Genomic DNA, 20,490 nt, shown 5'->3' with positions numbered 1-20,490 from the left:
ATATACCTCCATGACCTTGACCTTTTGGACTCTTTTGGGCATCATCAACTCTATGACCTGCAACAACCTGAGACATTCCTCTTCCCCCTTCCACACTGTCCTGGGATACCCTAAAGGCCAGGCCAGCCCAACCTCCCCAACACAGACCAGATGTATCTGCAAGCTATTTGATGGAGCTAGAATAAAAATATAGGAGGAGACACCATCTGGAAGCAGGTAGGTGACCTGGGGAGCCATCAAGAGGAATGATGTAGGGGTCTAGCAAATTTCTGAGCTGCCTTCTCAGGGGTTACTCTGATGTTGACAAGGCAGAGAGAGAGAGGGAGAGACTAGAGCAAGAATTGCAATAGCCTGAGCAAGAATTGAGAAGAAGAGAAGGTGACTCCCTGGCCACTCATGGCTTGAACAACTGTGGACCACCCTGGGGAGCAAGGACCTTCGTCCCCCTTTACTCTTCCCCTGTGGCTCTAAAGTCCTCCATAATGGTCCTGATTCACATAATTGGAGGCTGCCTCCTACCCATCCTCATCCTCATTTTCCTTCTTCTCTTCCTCTTCTTCATCTCCTTCTCTCTCCCTCTCTGAAGCAATAGACTTCCTGCCTCTAGTTCAAACCTGCCCAATTAGAAAAAAATGGGGAGGGGAAGGAAGTCAGGAAAGGAAGCCTGATGGGAAGGATGTGGCCACCCCAAACAGAGGCTCCCCAAGAAAGGAGGCCCAACCAAGCTTGGGGCTTTCGCAAGTCTGGAAAGTCCAGTACTCAACAAATATTAAACACACACACACACACACACACACACACACACCACTCTGTCATGCTATCACAAATTCTGCCACCTTAGACCTTGGAGGAGGAACTCAGCCTCTCCACCATTCTGCCAAGTGGGTGGTGGGAAATCAAGACCCAACCAACAGCATCCAGGAGTCCGTGCTGTGCTCCGGCTTCCCTTGTGACCAACCATCACCTTTACCATGTCCCAGAACTACTTCAGTGAGTCTTGGCAGGTTACAACAACCTGTTTACAAACATCTAGAATTCACAGGCACTCTTAGGACAAGGGACTCGGGGGCAGTTCCAAACGGGCAGCGAAGGCTTACTAAGAGAAACTGTTCCTCCGGGTCTATTTATGCCCATATAAACACTTGCCAAGGAAACAAGGCATGTGGGCATGCGCTGGCCCTGCAGGCCCTCGGGTGGCTGCAAAAGGCAACTGGAAAGTCACATGTCATAACAGTGGAAAGTACATATGCAGCTATTCTTAGCCCTGGAATGTATACACGGTCTCCCTGCCCAGAGGCCCTTGCACAAAGCTCTAGAAAACTGTGAAAGTGCCTTCAGCATAAACAATCCAGAACTCTCCCAGGACAAATCGCTTGCCAACTGAAGGAAAGGCCTGGGGTTTACGGTTTCACTCGGAGAAAGAGGTGGAAATTTTCTGGGGGGACAAGACAGACCAGGCATCGGTGGGTGTCACTGAGGCAAGACAAGGTAAATATCCCTACTGCTTACTTCTCTGCAGGTGGACTGATGGGTCACCCAATAGACCAGGGAGTTGCTTTTTCTCTACTTTCTACTGATTCCATCCTTAAAGTAAAACCCCAAGACTCTGTACAGTCGTGTGTTCTAACTATGGATAGATAGAGAGCTAAAGATTTAAACCTCACAAGGGCCCATTTTCATCCCCATCTCTGTCTAGTTACCGTAATTCCACACCCCCAGAATGTCATGCCTGGAAAAAGACTAACACCCAGACAGAGATGTTTAGATGAGTTTACTAAATGACAAATACACTGAGAATCTGGGGAAAGGCTCACACTTCTGCTGGTCAAATGCATGTACTCCAGGCTCGTGTTTCAGCCCCGGCAATCTAGTAACTTGCAATAACATTTTATCTTTGCCCCTCAGGTTAGCTAAAGATGCCTATTACCTTTGAGAATAATCTTGACCCAAAAGAGATGTGTCAGCTTTGGGGTCTGGGGTGAGGGTGGCCTCCCTTTCTGGTCTTCACCGGGTGGCGATCTTGGCCACACCCACAAACCTCTTGGTGAGGGACCAGGTGCACACCAGCGAGAGTCTGCAGTACAGGCTGCTGAGGCCGACTTGACCCTTGCCGCCCTCTCTGTAGGATGGACGACGAGTCGCCAGACGAGCTGCTCTTCAAAGACCACAGCTTCTCCTCGGACTTACTGAGGCAGCTCAATGGCTTAAGACAACACAGGATCCTGACGGATGTGAGCATCTGTGCCGGTGCCTGGGAGGTCCCCTGCCACCGCAACGTGCTGGCCTCCAGCAGCCCCTACTTTAGGGCCATGTTCTGCAGCAACTTCCGGGAGAGCAGTGAGGCCAAAGTCCAGCTGAAGGGCATCGACTCCCCGGTGCTGGACTGGATTGTGGCCTACGTGTACACAGGGGAGGTGCGCATCGCAGCCGACAACGTCCTCGCCCTGATGGAGGCGGCCTCTCTGCTGCAGTACCCCAGGCTGTTCGAGGCCTGCTCCTCCTACCTGCAGAGCCAGCTGGCCCCCAGCAACTGCCTGGGCATGATCAGACTCTCGGAAATCTTGAGTTGCCAGACCCTCAAGGAGAAAGCCAGGGAGGTGGCCCTGGCGTGTTTCCCTGAGGTGGCCACCTCCGCTGACCTGAAGGAGCTGTGCGCCTTGGAGTTGAGAGACTACCTCGGAGATGACGGGCTCTGCGGGGAGGAGGAGAAGGTGTTCGAGGCCCTCATGGCTTGGGTCAAGCATGACCTCCAGGCCCGGAAGCGATACATGCAGGAACTGTTCCAGCAGGTGAGGCTTCAGTACGTCCACCCGGCCTTCTTCCACCACTTCATCGCCAACGATGCCCTCCTCCAGTCTTCGCCAGCCTGCCAGACCATCCTGGAGAGGGCCAGGAGGCAGATGTTTTCTCTGTATGGCTCCAGTGCCCCAGACTGCAAACCCCTGTGGCATGTCCCTCCAAGGAGCTCTTACCAAGACTTCCTCATCCTCCTGGGTGGAAGGAAGGACAACCAGCAGACCACCAGGGAGGTCCTGCTCTACAGCTCACAGACCGGCCAATGGCAGAGCCTTGCCAAGCTCCCCACCCGGCTATACAAGGCCTCGGCTGTCACCTTGCACCGCAGCATCTACCTGCTCGGGGGCATGACTGTCAGCTGGGGGAAGAGTCTGGTCAGTCACAATGTCTATGTCTTCTCCCTGAAACTCAACCAGTGGAGGCTCGGGGAGCCCATGCTGGTGGCCCGCTACTCCCACAGAAGCATTGCCCACAAGAACTTCATCTTCTCCATCGGGGGCCTTGGAGAAGGGCAGGAGCTCCTGAGCTCCATGGAGAGGTACGACAGCATCTGCAATGTCTGGGAGAGTATGGCCAACATGCCCGTGGGAGTTCTCCACCCTGCCGTTGCTGCGAAGGACCAAAGGCTCTACCTCTTTGGGGGAGAGGACATCATGCAGAACCCTGTGCGCCTTATCCAGGTAAATGGCTGGTCCTTCCCATCATTAAGTGCATGAGTGTGTTTGCATATACACATGTGCGTGCCCAGCCTACCTGCATGCACACACGGGCATACATATGTGCACACATGCCCATGTGAACATACATACATATACAGGTATGCACATGCATGCCAAAAGATGTACTATACACGCATATAAACATGTGTGTGCAATCCTGACACATATATACATATGTATGCACAAGCACACATGGATACATGCATGCCTATACACACACACACACACACACACACACTTGTCTTTTGTAGGGAAAGAAGAGGAAGAGAGAGAACAAGACAGACAGGTAGAAAGGGAAGAAGGACAATTTTCAGCAAGAAGTTTTTCAATTTTTGAATTTTTTTCAATGTAAGACTAATAACAAATACAACCCTTATCTACAAAAATTGTGTCTTCATTTGAGAAAAAAAGCATATCTAGAAATTCAAGCTAGAAATATTGAATATGTCAGATAGTGAAGCCCTATAGGACTTTAGCAGATGCTTCTACCCCATATCAGTAAGGCCTTAAAAGAAGATGCCCAAGACTTGGACCACATCTACCCCAGACCAACTAAATCAAAACCTCACATTGTTGGATACTGACAGTGTGGTTTATAAGCCTCCAGGAGGTTCTCGGGTGCATCTAGTTTGGAGAACCCCTGCCTTAAATGAAAGGAGATATTGATTTCACTAATAAGCTCTCTGAGAAGCAGGATTACCAGAGGCTAGAATATTAAGGGTTTTCCAACTTTGTGCAAGTTTCTAGTAATCTCTGCATTCATCTACTATAGAAAAACTTGAATAACAAGTTTATCTTTACGTTTAAAGACCCCATGAGATGCAGTTCATTCATTTTAAGTGGTATATTGAGCCCTAGCCACTGTGAAGGCCTGGGGACATCAGAGGGAACAGTGAACTCCACCTAATCCTCAAGGACCTTGCAAGACAATTGCAATTCAGAAGCTGAATACAGGGGGACTTTAACATAGGGGTGTCCTAAAACCTTCTGGAGGGAATCAGAGAAGGCTTCAGGGGAGCTTTGGAGGGAATCCTGTGAGGCCCACGTAAGCTGACCTGAGCAAAGAAGCAGAAGGGAGACGGGGGGTGATGGAGAATTCAGCAGGGAGAAGGGCAGGGTTGGTGCTAAGAAAGCATGAAACAGAAGGGTCTGGCATAGGCGGGGTGGGGCCCTCTGCCAGCTGAAGAAGAAGTCAGAGCAGTACTGAGTACTACTGAGAGGCAGGAGTGACCCCGGGGACCAGAACACTCGTACAAAGGCCCTGCAGCTCAAAGGGTGCACAGCCCACTGCCCCGAAGAACCAAAAGCCTGACAATGGTGACAGTGTCCTTGCCAAGCAGAGCAAGGAGAAGGAAGAGACAGCACCAAGGGACATGTATGAGTCCCCACACCATCCCCATCAGCCCTTTCCCAAGACACCCAGCAACCCCCTCCACCCAGACTGCTGCTCCTGAGCCCCTCCTATCAAAATTCTGGAACATTCTTAAGGGATGGGCATTTGTGGAGATGCGGCTGGTCTGGCAGAGTTTTCTAGGTCTTGTCTAGAAATTGGGATTGCAGCCTCAGTCCAAGGACAGGGACATCATGAAAGAGATCCATGCCCGTGAGAGCGGTCATCAGATTTTCATCTGCAGAAGTTCCTCTGGATGCCCCGTAGAGAAGAGCTGGGAGTGGGCAGGGGAGTCTAGTCAGGAGATCATCAAGTCCCAGCAGGAGAGAATGATGGAGATTTTTTTCCATTTGCCTTTACTCTCTAGCCCATGTTCATCTTCACCATCAGATTCTTAGTCTTCCCAGAATGACTGTCCCCAGTTCTGCTCATTTACTTGAGCCAGGAGAGACATATTAGGCTCCATTCCAAACTCCGATCACACAAAGTAGATCTGACAAAGTGCTTCTCTGTAAAGTGAACACCCACCCCTCCCTCCTCTCTATTTTTCAAAATAGAAACAACAAATATGCCCATGATTTCACATTGCAAAATTGTCATCGACCTCCTAAGAATAAAACGCACTGCTCAAAAAAGCTTTCAGCTAGCCTATCGAGAAATGCATAGTACGATCAAACAAGATCCCTGCAGAGCCAAAAATTCTAAACGCGTGAGTGATCCTGTTGTAGTATAGCCACGGATGAGGGAAAGGGGTCAAAGTATTCATTTGGATGCTTTTCTTATCCATTCAGCGCTAACTTTGAAATGGAAACTTTGCTCACTTGAATATAATTTAAAACGAGTGCTCCAAGGTGCTGGGTAGAGCAGGTTGGATTTCCAGGCATGGCCTTGGCATTTTTCTTTATGGGATGGTTCCTCTGTGTCCTGCCCTGTTTCAAGAGCTACCCTGCAGTGGGTATAGATTAGAACTACACCATGCAGACTGTGCGCGTGGGTCCCCCTTTCTACCTGGCTTTCTTCCTGCCTCCGTTTCTGGATGGCATTGGGCAAGTCCTTTACCATGACAGTCTCACTTGCTTCCCTGGCCAAAGACCCTCCTTTGTTACCCCTGCCGAAGTATTTCTGGGCCATTAAGAGGATTGTGAGCGAATGTTGAATTTATTTTTAAAACCATACCCAAAGCTGAGCGGGAACAGAAGGCCAGAAGGCAATTACTTGAGAAAATGCAACCATGTCTGCTCTTCCCTGAGGACCCCGTGTATTTTCAGATGCAACCAAGAGGCTTCACACAGCCCTGTGCTTGCCCGTCTCTAGCACCCAGCCCCTCCAGGCTTCACCAACTTGAAGAGACATATTAGGCTTGAAGAGCTCCATGGAGACGCCAAACTCAAAAGCCTCTACAGGGAAGGCCACACTTTCATGGCCCCACACAGCCATGAGCGTGGTGCTTAAGAGTATGCTCCTTGTGCTCAACCAGACCGTCTCTTCCACTCAAGCTGTTTCACTTTGGGCAGGTCATTGAACCTCTCTGAGCTTCAACTACTTAATCTGAAAAACAGGGGAAATAATAGCATCTACCACATAAGATGATTGTGAAGGTCAATTTTTTTATCAAAAAAAAAAAATCTAGGAAGTAGATTTTCTATGAAAAGAATTTCCACCAAAGAATATTGTACCATTTTTCTCTGTAAGTAAATGTTTTTGTCCCATCTTTTCTGTGGAGTCCATCCTATATCTCTTATGCTAAATTTTTCCTGTAACGAACTAAACCCATATTTTATAGTTGAATTTTAAACTGAGGACATGACCAGAACGTGCTCCAGGGACTGTTTCAGAGCAAGTGAACCTGCTCTTTCCTCCCTGGTCTTTCTTCTCTTTCTCATGCTTCTTCTTCTTCTTTTTCTGAGATTCTTAATTCCTTTCAGGCATAAACTGTTCAGAAGCCTTCCTCATTTAGCCCCAAATTTATTCTTGGCTCTCTGACCCTCTCCAATCCACCAGAACATTTAGAAATTTAAACATGAGCTAGAAATAAAAATGATTGGAAAAGTCACTGGTTTTCTAAATACCTAAGTTGCTCCATTTCTCAATAAAAGGAAAAAAAAAAAAAAGGTTCCAACCAAGGTCAGCAAAATACATACCACATGCAGAATTCCCAGTTCATTCTAAAGAAGGACAGACACTGATCTTATGCGGTCACAGAAAGACCAACTTCTCATCCTAATCTTCTTGTCATTTAACAATCTTTCATTTATTGATAGTAATCTAGCTACGCTTTAAAAACTGTAAAGAAATAGAAAAACTCGTGCCTGGTTCACCTTGCTAATCACTACTTCTTTTTTAAAAAAAAAAAATTTCAATGCAGTGCTGTGATTTTGCTCCTCCCTCAGGTTTATCACATTTCCAGAAACACGTGGTTCAAAATGGAGACGAGGATGATCAAGAACGTGTGCGCCCCTGCGGTGGTGCTTGGGCAGCGGATTGTCATTGTGGGAGGTGAGTCTGAACGGAGACTCACCGCGCTGGACAGAAACTTGGCGCCTCTCATGGAAAAATGGGTCGCTAGTAGATGCTGTTCTGCAGGACGGTATTTTTAAAAGCACATCCATCCACGCGGGAGAGCGTGGACAGCCTGGCCAAGCTCTTTCCTCATGCAGCCGTTTCTCCCTGTCTTCATTTGTAAACAAGGGACAAAATAATACTGATTTCGCCAAGGTGTTGCCAGAGCACGTGAAGCTCAGAGCACTAACCAGACACTCAGTCGATAAGCAGTGATTGCCCTTGTGAACAGTATTGGCTCCAATGTATGACTTCTCTGTGCTTGCATAACGTGACCTGGTTAACAGAGCTGGTTTGGGGGTCAGAGAGGTCCTGGCTCTACCACTAACCATACTTTGGCAAGCTTTTCATTTTTTCTGTGCCTCGGTTTCCCCATCAGTAAAATGGGAATCCTTAAAGTGCCCACCATAGAGGACTGTTGTGGGGACCTACGTCTGAGTTCCCACAGAAAAGCTTCTTTGGATTGTTAACTCTTGGTTGGGCACATAAGAGACAAAATGCCAGCAAGGCTGATGTGGGGGTACTGCTCCCCATCTATGGATAACTTACAATGGGAGGCACGGCCAGGGTCAGAGAGAACTGGGTGCCAGCCCCAGCTCAGCCACATGCTGGACCACAGAAGGGTCCCTCAACGTCCCACGCGTTAGTTCAGGGTCCCAGCCTCGCTGTGAGCAGGGACAGACACATTGCAGAGCCGCTGACTTCCAGGCCAGAACGATGACACTGAGCTTGCTCACGTCATTTGATTTTTCAGGTTACACGAGGAGGATTCTTGCTTACGACCCTCAGACCAACAAATTTGCCAAATGTGCAGACATGAAAGACCGGAAAATGCACCACGGGGCCACGGTGATGGGGAACAAGCTCTATGTGACAGGCGGGCGGCGGCTGACTACGGACTGCAACATTGAGGACTCAGCCTCCTTTGACTGCTATGACCCTGAGACAGACACCTGGACGTCCCAGGGGCAGCTGCCTCACAAACTCTTCGACCATGCCTGCCTCACCCTCCAGTGCATACCCCACATGACCACCCATTCATGAAGTCCACAGGGAACCTTAGTCGAGACGCTTTCTGTTGCAAAGGACAGAAACTCAGCTCCCAAGAGCCTAACCCTACAGGGATGCAGGGACGGACCCCTCTCAGGACTGAAGGCACGAAGGCCTGGGGGCCTGGAGCCAGGCCTATGGCCAGAAGTCTCTCCTCCCCCAGCCTTTCCCTCTGTCTCTACCTTGTCTCAATTAGGTCTCCTTCCTTGAGCTTCTGCATCCACACAGCATGAGGATTATCAATGACAATTGATAAACTCTAACTCACCGTCTCTAGCTTTGCATCTCCATTGTACCATGATCCACATATTTATCTTTAAAAAAGGTGCTGGCAGGCCCGTTTTGAATTCCATGCCTGCCTCTTGAGACAATCACCATTGCCAGAATGGTGCTACTACAACTGCCTAGTCTTGAATCAGGTCCCTAGGAACAGAAGTGGGGTTAACTCCTGTGATTGGCAGCCCATCCAAAACACATGCAAGGGGATGGAAGGAGTTCTCCAAAGGAAGAAATTCTGGATGGACAAAAGCACATCTGGCCCAGGACACCTTTGCAATCTGGAACAAGAGGGCTGAGAGACCCAAGAGGACCCCTGGAAGCATTTGGTCCAGGTGGCAGCGTGAGAAATTGGCCACGACTGTGTTTGTCTGAATTCTATGGATGTCGTATATTAAAATTCCAGAGAAGTATGTGCGATTCAGTATCTCATGTTTGCAAAACGATCTCGTACTGAAGGATATAAAAACAGAACAAAGCTGGTTTCTGGTGCCAAATGATGTTTTTCTCCGGCCTCTGGGGAGCTGTAGACCTGCAGAATTAATCTGGGTTTTCATTTTAGTAAATGCTATGAGAATTGCTCTTCCAGGGAAAGCCAACAAATTCCTTCAGTGATTCCAGGAAACATTACCCTCCAGAAGCCAGGGCTGCCGAGCCCTGCGGCCCCTTTATCTTGAAGCACCTCCCACCCCAGCTCGGGCTCCAGTTGAAGAACAAGCTGAAGCCGAGAACAGCAGCTCTCCACGCTGCCAACTCTCACCACCACCTGGGGAGATGCTTGGAACCAGGACGAGCACCCTTCAAGATAGATGGATGGGGATTCAGCTAGCTGGGGCCCAGATCTCTGGATTTTTTCTGTTTCCTAGATGAGAAGGTAAAGAACCACAGTCCTGCTCAGCTGTGGGCACTGAAGACCACTGGTTCCATTCTCATCCTGTCCTGGCCAGCCCTATCCAAACCTAGCGTTGTACACAAAGGACCCTCCACCCCGTAGCAACATCTGGAACAAGTCTTGGTGCCCTGAGTGTAGAGTGCACCGGTGCCGGGGCCTCCCTTCCCACCGAGCTCTTTCGCTCCGGGTTCTGGACTTTTTCTTCCTGGTTTGTATTTCTGTGCCTCAGCCTCTCTGGCTGAGGGGGAAGCTCTGCGTGCTCCCTGGACCACCTGGCTGTGGGCCAGAGACTGGCTGGCCAGCCAGTGCCTGCTGCTCGGCCTGCACGCTGCCCCTGAGCTACTGGCTGGCATCTTACCCCAGCCGGTTCTCCTCAATCCCACCTCTCCCCGTCTCTGCTTGGAAAGGTAACCAGTGGCCATCAGGGTCCCCAAATCGGCATTTCCTGTCCTGTTGATCAGTCGGCAGCATATGACGTTGCTGCCCCCCCTCCATCTTTTACGACTTCTTCCTCACCTCGGGGACACCTCTCACTCTTGCTCCTCCTCCCCAGAGTTCCTTCTTGTCTCCTTCTCTTCCCAACTGCTAAACGGTGACGCACCCCAGGGCTCAGTCCCCATATCTTCTGTGTATCCACTCTCTCCCTGGCTGGGTGAGCTCCTGTGGCCCATGGATCTGCACACCACCCTACACCACTCACTAGCCAACTTTCTCACAAGCCTGCTCCTCCCAGGGCTTCTCCACCCTGGGGCAGACGGACACCTTTCCTGCACACACCACCAGAGTCCAGCCCAAGCCGCCATCTTTTCTCATCTGCCTTCACCTTGACTTCCTGAATCTCCTCTCCACGCAGCCACCTGTTTACCCTCCCTGTGCCCCCAGCCTTGGCACTGGATATTAAACCCAGAGGCAGTTTTTCACCATATTCCATCCCTAGCCTCTTTTTTTTTTTTTTTTTTGAGGCAGGGTCTTACTAGGTTGCCGAGGCTAGCCTCAAACTTGCCATCCTCTTGCCTCAACTTCCAGAGTCACTGGGATTACAGGACCACCATCAACTGGGCTGTTTGATCATTTAAAAACATAAATGTAAGTTGACAGAGTGGCAGAGGGAAAAAAAAGACAAATATAAGTTGAAATAGGCCATTCCCCCTTTTTAAAGTCTCCTAAGCCTTCCTGGCTCCTGAGCTGACCCTCAGAGACCAGTGAGGTCCCTCCACCTGGCCACCAACCCTCTGCCTTCCCTCTCTGTCTTGTCCCATAACATCCTGCTCTTCTCCCTCAGCACCAGCCTCTCTGACCCTCGGGCTCGCACATCCTGGATAAGTCCCCACTCTCTGTTTTGTACCTCTGTCCCCTGCCTGGAAATGCCTGCCCTAGATAACCCACCACATGGCCCCTCCCCCAATCCCCAGGCCCTGCTCTGGATGGAGGCGCCTCCCTGACCACCTCCATCTCACCCGTCAACAGGCCTCTCAGCGAGGCCCTGAAATAGCTCTCAGATACCTTTGGCCCTTTCACTGCTGCGTCTCCAGGACAAGCCATCTGTCTCCTGTCCAGCCTCCTAAAGGGACTCCTAAAGGTGCCCTGCTGATCCTTCCCTGAGCCACAGCCAGGGCCGTCTCTACACAGCACAAACCTGAGCGTGCCGTTCTTCTGCTAAAAGTGCTCCATGGCTTCCCAGAGGCCTTTGAACAAAGTCCCCAACCCTTCATCCATCTCCTGGGGCCTCCTGGGCCCAGCACCCACCTCTCTCTCAGACCTCATCTTCTGCCGCTGCCCTCCCTACAGGTGTCCCCGGGCAAGCGTCCTGCACTACCCTATGCCCTGCTCTCTCTTGCTTCACGCTTTGCAAGAGCAATTGCCACTCCCTGATAGACACCCCTCTGGACTTCACTTGTGACAATTTCAGTTTAGACCTCACCCACCAGATTAAAAGTCCCTACATCAGGGAGGCCATCCCTGCCTCCCACCCTGGCTGGGGTCAGCTCTCCTATTAAAAGCCCGTTGTGCCCCATGCATTCACCTCAAGACCCTCATCCTATTGGAAATTACTTGATCGTCTGTCCTCTGACTAGCTGCTTTTATCTGCCCCATTCTCCCTCCTCCACATTCCCCAAACTGGCCTCTGGGTCTGCATATATGTTGTAGAAGCTCAATAAAGATTCAGTGAATGAATGAAAGAACTGGCAAATGAATAAAGAAGCTAAATCCATATCTTCTCTAGGGTTTTCATCTCAAACTCAGGGAAGTCCACACAGGCACTAGTTGAAGGCCCCAGACCCTCTGCTAAGGGTCACTCTGCCCTTCCCTCCATGACCCTTTCCTGCGCTGAGCTGAGCGTGGCGGGTCTGGCTGGTATGATGTAGTTCGACCTTCTGGGGTCCAGCCCAGAGGCTGACGGGCTTTATCCAAAGGACCCTATTTGCCTGGAATTGGAAGTGAGAGTCTATAAACTCGTTCTGTGTCCTCCAAAAATCCTCCTGTCAGAGACTTGCTAACGCCTTGACTGGCTTTGCTTTTCTTCTTGGTGCAATAGTTGATAAACAGCCAGCGCCTGTGGCCTCTCAAAGCTTGTCCAAGTCTCCCTAGGGGACAGAGGAACTATGTAAGTTGCCTCCTGGGATTCATAAAGGAAGATGGCATCAGGGCCAAACACTTTGGAAAACACGTCACAGGCCAGCAGTGTGTGACCAACCCAGTGCCTTTGTGGCCGATGGATCCACACACCTGGACCAACCCAAAATCCGAGTTGAGTTGTAAAACAAGGTCAGCCTGTGAGGGGCCCTTCTCCATCTGCCGAGGATAGTCTGTCTGGAACCAAGGAGAAAGATGGTCTTGGCAGGAGGCTCCCTTGGCCTGGCAGGCTGGATAGAGTCACAGTCCATAGCCAAGGTCAAAATATATTTAGCCAGCGGCAGTTAAATGGAAACATTCTAACTTAAAAAAAAAAATGTCAGAGGACCTGACTAATTATCTCAACAGGCAGGAAATGACGCGCAGCAAGAAAACACCAACCGAAATACCAACGGCCCCTTCCACCCTGAAACAGGAGCACAGGAACCAGGGAGAAAGGAGCAGTGGAGGCAGGGCGCGGGCAGCAAGGGGGCAGCGAGAGTGACCAGAGGACGCTGCGGGGCCTCAGCACTGGGCAATGCCACCCGGTCCCAACTCCCAGTGGGCACTTGAAAAGAAGGCCTGGCTCTCCTGAGGCCACCGTCAGGCCCACAGGCCAGGACCTGGCCAGCAGATGCTGCGTGGGATGGTCCCCTCACAGAATGGCCTGTCCCTGGCAGGAAAGAAACTCTGCTTTCAGACCCCTCCTGATTCTCTGCCCACAGCAGGGGTGGCTCCAAGGGTACCTCCCTGGCACCCAGCCTGGAGCCTCCAGTCCCCCTCCAGGTGGCTACCTCTTCATGATCCTCCTCACCCTCTGCTGTAGCCACACCCTCTGGTGACAATACAAAGTCCCAAGTATCCACCTCCTACACTCAAAGCCCAAAGCAGGTGGAATTCTCCTTCACCATCTCTAACTAAAATCCATAACACCCCAGAGGGCAAACTGTGCCCAGTTTTTCATGAATGCTTCACCCTTCCCAGGATGCCTGGTCCCTCCTTCAGACTCCACACACTATGCACGCCATGTCTCTGTACCTTTGCACATGCTATTCCCTCTGCTGGATGCCTTTCCCTGCCCTGCCTAATGAACTCCCACTGGACCTTCACCTCTTCTGCGGTGCCTCCCCTGCCTGGCTCTAGCCCCTTTCACTCTCTAGCACCATCTGTGCAGGGGTGCTGGGGAAGGGCCCTGCTTTCTGAAATGTCAGCTCTCGCGCAATCTTACAGGAATTCCAGGCCCCTGTTCAAATGCTACGTCATTCTCTTCATGTGGGTAATTTGGTCTTTGTTTTCCCTGAAGATAATCATGAGTGTCTTTTCCTCTTCGTTTCACTTGTTTGATTCAATTAAAATGCCAGGGCCCGTGACCCTGAATACCCCGGTGACTCCCCACCACACAACACGTCAGTGGTCTAGAAAATGGTGTTCTGAAGACACAGACAGGGATTCAAGAGTCTGAAGGAAGCTAGGAAGAGGCAGGTTGGCAGGCTCATCTCAGAATAGATGAGACCAGACCGACTCTGGTCTGAAGTCCTGGCGTCAACCCAGCTCTGAATCCACTAGCTGTGAGGTTTTGGGAAAATGAATCAACCTCTCTGTTACTGTTTCCTCATTTTTCTCTCTAGCATAATACCAGCCCCCTCAGAGAGCTTTTATGAGGATTAATTGAATTGACATATAAGTGCTGACCATGAATTAGCCATTATTACTACTAGTTGTGTGGCCTAGGAAAGATCTCTTTGCCCCTCTAAGCCTCAGTGTGCTCGTTGGTAAAATGGAGGTGATGATATCCCTGTGCAGTGGGTTAAAAGCCTCTCCTCAAAAAAAGCTATGATTGTATTTGGGAAAAGGACTTTGAATATATAATTACTAAAGGATCTGAAGATGAAATTGCCCTGGATATCTGGGTGGACCCTAATTCCAACAGCGAGCGTCCTTTAGAGAAAGGCAGAGGGTGATTTGAGGCCCAGGAGATGATGGGCGAGGGCTGGGGCAGGGGTGGGTGTCACAGATACAAGCCCAGGAATGCCAGAGCCACCAGATGCTGGAAGAGGCACAGAATGCTCCCCCAGTGGCCTCTGGAGGTAGCGTGGCCTTGTCCTCCCTGCTTTCCCACCTCTGGCCTCCAGGACCATAGCAAAAGTACCACGGTGTCTTGAGCCATGTTCGGAGTCATCCGTCCCAGCAGCCACAAGGACCCACGAGGAGCTGACACACCCCCTCCTAGGACCGCGCAGGCACAGGCGAGGTCCCAGGTGTGCACAGCCAGCAATGATCTTCGTTGTTCCCATCCCTGCCCTGGGCCTTGGTCTCCCCCATAAAACGATGATACAAGGTCGGGCAAAGGTGGCTGGGCTTTGCCGCCTGGCACCGGCTCTGCCACCGCCGACTCCTTCACAAGGCAGGAGGACTACCTGATTCTCCATCTCCCTCACCCTCCTCCTCACTCCAGGGTGCCCGACAGGCAGGGTGTCGCATTCAAGGGCCTTCGCCTAGCTGTGTCCACTGCAGAGGACAATGGGCTCTGGATGGTCACCCTCTGGCTCTTCCCACATGAAGGAAGGCTGCAATCGACTCTGTCACTCTCTCCAGGACATGGTGGCCCAGGTGACATTTTAGGAGTTGTGATATCTTCCTCCTCCCACTCAGGGCTCAATGCGGAGGAAACCCTTAAGAAAACCATATAAATATTTAAGCCAGAGTTAATAACTGAGAGGTGAGAATTTCGGGTATACAAGTGAAGTGTATCACACGTCAGCAGAAAGGCAGGGACAGGGACAGCGCTCTGAGTGGCTGCAGGGCGTGGGATCCAGCCACCTCTCAGCCAGACTATGCAGAGAGATGGCCTTTCTCTCTACCCCGTCCTCGACAGTCAGGGTGGGGGATAAACCCATCTGTCATCTAAAGTCCCTTGTTTAAACCCCTTCATCAGTTTCCTACCTCAAGAATTCTGGCTCTACCTCTAGGCTCTTGAATTCCTTTATGTGTGAAAGAATAAACAGTCTCCATTGGATTAGATAAGAATAAAATGGAGGCGAGGCCCCTCGGCAGGTGCTCAGGCCCAGAGGAGCGCTCTCACACATTTGCCTGTGGACAAACAACGCTTAGCTATTAGCTACAGACACATAGAAACAGAGACTTCAGAGATCTCCAACGCCTGGCCACCACGCCTCATCCGCTGGGGACACGGTGACCTGCTCTCCGTGCCTAGGACGGGAGATTTTTGTTCCATGAGGGCTGAGCCCTGCGGATGTGGCCAAGGCCCTTTGTTTCTCAATAAAAGTTTTCAAGGAAATACTTTTGCCCTCAAAATCGCCCTCTTCTTTTTGTCTGGAATGATTTATTTTATTATTCAGTGGCTGAAAATTCATGAAATGCTGTGGTCAGAGCAAAAATGTGTCACACATGATTCCATATGTCCATGGAGTGGGACCAAGAGAGAAATCTGATAATAGAAACCACCCTCTCTCTCCCTGGGGTTAATGGACCGTGCGCGGACCTATTTTTTTTAACTTATAATATTTTTATCCCCTTAATCAAAAACATTTTTAAAAGTAATTAGCAATAATGGTCAAAATACTTAATTTCTCAGATTTAGTTTCAAGACTCAAATTCTCAAATGCACAGACGGTGTTTCTGATTCAGGAGGTAGAGAGAGGCCTGTTCCCGACCAGAGAGGCATCCTGGAGCGTGGGAGCAGCAGTGGGCTTTGGAAGAGCATCGAGAAGCTGCATTTGAGGGGCAGCCCTCCGTGGACTAAGCACGAGACCCTGGATAGATTACGAAGCCATGGGATCCTTGTGGCCATGCCCACATGCCCAGCACTCCTGAGACAAATGTGAAAGCAGGTGACAGCCAGGAGGAACGGTCTCCTATATTCCTCCCTCCAGCTCCCAGCATCAAGGCCCACTCGGCCAGTGGAGGCAAGAACGAAGGACTATTTAGAGAAAGCCACAAAACACACTCATGGAACCAGCTATAGGATCCCAGGCCCCTCACACCCACTTCCAGCCACTCGACTCTCCAAGGGGAAACGACTATCCTGACTTCCAACACCTTGGATTAGTTGCGCCTGATTTTGAAAGGCATATAAATGGAATCCGAAAGTCGGAATTCTTCACACTGGCCCCTCTTGCTCAACATGAAGCTGTGCAGTTCCCCATGTGGCCATGTGCACATCTTGCCACCAGGATCATCTTGTTTAAACCCCTTGTTTAAACCTGCTCATTCTCGTGGCTTAGAATACTGGGCCACAAGGATACCACAACTCCTGCTTCTGATGGATGCTTGGTGAGTTCTTGGGCCATTTCCCATTTGGAGCTATTGCAGACATTCTCGTGCAGAACTTTTGGTGAACGTATGAACACAGATCTGTTCAGTACATAACTGGGAATGAAGAGGCTGGGTGGTAGGGCTTCACATATTCAGCTTTAGGGACACAGTCAATTTGTTTCCCAAACTCGCCATCCCCATCTCTTCCCCTGCCAGCAGTGTCTGGGGTCTCCAGGAGTTCCACAGCCTCACCCACTGTGGGAAGTCTCTGCCTTTTTTAATCATGGACACTGTGATGGGTGGGATGTGGGATCACATTGCACAGTGATATTTTTAAATGTGAATCGGATTCTGTTTCTCTGCCATTGGTTTCCCTTTGCACTGACAATAAAACCCGACTCCTTTCCCCATCTGCAGGACTCTGGTCACCTCTGACTTTCTTCTTCCTGTGCCCCACTCCCTTCTTGCTAGTGTTCAAAAGCAATCCCCACCTCTTTCCTCTGCCAGAATGTTCTTCCTCCATTTTTCCCCATGACTAACTCCTTCCTGATCATTCATACATTCAACAAACATTACTAAGAAATTATCAGTTTTCTTCTCACATGTCACCTCCCTCCAAAGACCCTTCCCCAACTTCTGTCTGGTTAGCCATGGTTGCCGCAGTCTGGCTGGGCACAAATGCCGCAGTCTGGCTGGGCACACAATCACGAGCCACCACACAGCTTGTAGATTCAAACAGCAACTCTTTATTCCTGAACTCACACCAGCCGTCTACAATCACGTTCTGGGGAAATCCACGTTCTCTGCCCAAATCCCATGTTCTCTGCCCAAATCCACCTCCACTGGGCTTCTATCTCCAAAATATATTGTCTAAATCCCGTGAGAACTCAAGGGGAACTCAGGCAGCAGGACACGCCCTATTCCCAGCAGGAATAATCTTAAACCTTAAACCTGGAACCTAAACCGGGAACGCCCTAAACACGATTATCTTAAAACCGGGAACACCCTAATCGGCCTTGGTCCTTGAGCAAGGTCACATACATTCAATGTCACTGCAACATGGGGTACGCTGGCAAGGAAATTGTCATACCTACTTGGCTAATGGCTCCCAGCACATGGTAGGTCTATCATCACTTTCCATTTCTTCTATTAAGATTTGTTTTCTACCTTATCACACTAAACTATGAATTTAAGACCAGAGACAATGTATTTTCAGTGCCTAAAACAGTTCACATAGTTAAGTATTCAAACACTATGGTTTGGATGAATGGAGAATAGAGGCGAAGGAGTTCGCGAATCACATTTGCAAAGATGATTATAGAATATTAAAGCCAATAGAACCTCTTCTGCCCCCATCCCAACTCAGCTGATCAAAATGATGGTCAGAAAGATAAAGTGACAGGGTCAAGGGCAAAGATGGAGTTTGAACCCATGCATACCATACTCCTTCAAGAACAGGAGACATATACTTTATATAAATGGGTTTCAGATTATTGAATGTGGGCATTAGGAACTGATTTGGCCTGGAGAAGTCTCCCCTTATACCACAAAGTCCAACAACACAACAAGAAGATATGAGATGGACATCGTTTCTGGGTCCCCCAAATCACCCTGACCTTAGTTCCATGGAAGAGGATGACGTTGAGAGGGCAAATATGAATAGAGGTGGCTCCCAGTCCATCTTCCTTCTTCTGGGGAGAGGGAAAAGAACCATCTTGGCAGGAGCAACTTCCTTGGGCTCCGAGATCTACCCAGAGATCACGCTGTACCAGGTGAGAGCCCTGCCTCACATTCTTAGCTTGGGTGAGAATCAGATCGGACCACAATGTGGGCCTCGGGCCGGTTGCATGAGTGGACCTGTAATCTGCACCTTAGAGAACTTCAGCCAAAAGCACTCCTGAAGCCACTCCGCTCTTGCTGAGTTGTCCCCAAACCCCGTGACTGGATGATTCACTGATCTCCACCAGGGTCATGACTATCAGGCGCTGACCTAGAAATGAGAACTAAATTTATAAGGGAAGATATCCTCTAACCGGAACTCCAGCTTTTCTGATGGTTCAAGCTTCCACTCTTTGGGTTTCCAAAGAGTAGTGGAAGCTATGTTGGTCTCTTCCTCAACAATCTAAAAAAAAAAAAAAAAAAAAAAAAAGGAACAAGACAACCAGAAACCCACTGAAAAAAAGAGGGAGTCCATGTTTGGGAGGAAACCGACCTGAAATAATACATATCCACAATCCCTATCACAATTCTGAGAGCTAGGAAACCCTAGAAACCAAGATTGGGGCTTGTTTCTTTTGCATATTTGTAGCAAATGTACTTGGCAGCAAAGCCCGACAACAAAAATTGACTATTTTTTAGTCTTTTATGTCACTTTGGTTGCATACTCATATATTTTGGTGTAGCAATGCTATTCTTTGATTATGAGGTGCTGAGTCAAAGTCCAATATGATGTTTCACAACATATAGTCCCTGTGCATCTTATTACCTTTATAAAGGCTAAAACATTCCTGCACCCAAGAATACCAAAATACTTGCACAAAGTTTTCTGATAAAGATGGTGGACCTACTATAATTCTTCACTGATTTTATATGCTCTTTGCATAAACAAGGTCAGGCAGTATTGTACACATTCAACAAGTGGATAAACTGAGGTTTAGAGAAGTTCAACCATTACTTGTGTGGACAAGTAATTAGTGTTAAACCAGAACTAGAACCCAGGTGTACTGGGTATTCACTGTTTTCCCCACTGGTCATCCATCCACGCCCTGATTGTTGTGCAGCACCTCAGTTCTACTTTAGGAAACCACTCTCTTCTCCTCTCCCCCCTCTCCTCTACTGCTTGCAGACTTGGGAGGTCCCATTTTCACCTAGGCAAGGGAAAGGCTTGTGCCCAAGCTAAGCCAACAGTTCACGCTTCCTCAAAACTGGGCCCAGAGAGGAGTGACTCAAAGACCACAAGAGCTGGAGGTGGATGGTCCCAGCAGGGGTCCCTGAAGAGGCGCTAGGTGTTGAGAGTTGCCCTGAGATTTCTGAATCCTGACTTTATGGCTTGTCAGCCTTTATTTGTGTGGATTGGCCAGAGAGGATTTCTTTAGTTTTTAGCCAAAAACCCTTGACTGAGATACCATGCTTCTGCCACCTAGACCTCTGCTCTTTCTTCCCTCCAAAGGGGAAGAATTGATCATCATCATCATCATCATCTCTCTCTCTCTCTCTCTCTCTCTCTCTCTCTCTCTCTCTCACACACACACACACACACACACACACACACACAGAGGCATGTGTATATAATAGATAGACAGATATTAAATATATATATACATATATATGAAGTACTTAAAATGGAATATGGTACCTTACAACATTCTGCATTTCAGAGTTACTGTGAACATGAAAAATATGTTATACAAAATACCTAGCACCTAGACAAAGTGGCCCACACCCATAATCTAAGACTTGGGAGGCTGAGACAGGAGGATCACAAGTCTGAGGCCAGCCTCAGCTCTCACATAGTGAAAGAATATATTTTTAAAAAAAAATAATAAATAAAAAGATCTGGGGATATATCTTAGTGGCAAATACCCCTGGGTTCAATCCCCAGTACCAAACAAACAAAAATCAAAAACAAAAGCAAATGAACAAAAAACATAGCACCCAATAGTTTGCATTGCTAAGACTCTCCTCCCTCCCTCTCTTCCTCTCTGTATGCTCTTTCCCCCCAATATGTCTTCACTCATCTAATTATATTCATTCTTTACCCAAATGCTTTTATCATCCCAGTTGCCCTTCCTCTTAGCTTACTCTTACATACATTTATATGTGGGTACTTCTTGTCCCTATAAGTAATTGTGAGGCTGAAGGAAGTGACTGGCCATGGATTCAATACCCTTGCTGACATTTACATTGGCTTTTGGGACCTG

General features: G+C 49.2%; 2 protein-coding genes across 2 annotated transcripts in view; one reads left to right on the top strand and one right to left on the bottom strand.

Annotated features, from left to right (window-relative positions):
- Fam91a1 (family with sequence similarity 91 member A1) overlaps positions 1–20,490 on the bottom strand; it is a 184,635-nt gene that overhangs the window by 147,351 nt on the left and 16,794 nt on the right. The window lies entirely within an intron of this gene.
- On the top strand, positions 1,255–11,896 carry Klhl38 (kelch like family member 38). Its single transcript, XM_046465002.2, has 4 exons — positions 1,255–1,488; positions 2,126–3,476; positions 7,296–7,401; positions 8,219–11,896. The coding sequence occupies exons 2-4, from the start codon at positions 2,127–2,129 to the stop codon at positions 8,506–8,508; spliced, it is 1,746 nt and encodes a 581-aa protein (XP_046320958.1). The 5' UTR covers positions 1,255–1,488; position 2,126; the 3' UTR covers positions 8,509–11,896.

This window comes from Marmota monax, unplaced genomic scaffold (genome assembly GCF_021218885.2).
Source record: "Marmota monax isolate L192 unplaced genomic scaffold, Marmota_monax_Labrador192_F-V1.1 WCK01_AAM20220418_F8-fsc00003, whole genome shotgun sequence".
In the NCBI taxonomy this organism is placed as follows: Eukaryota; Metazoa; Chordata; class Mammalia; order Rodentia; family Sciuridae; genus Marmota; species Marmota monax.
This window is presented reverse-complemented; position numbering and strand designations above follow the sequence as displayed.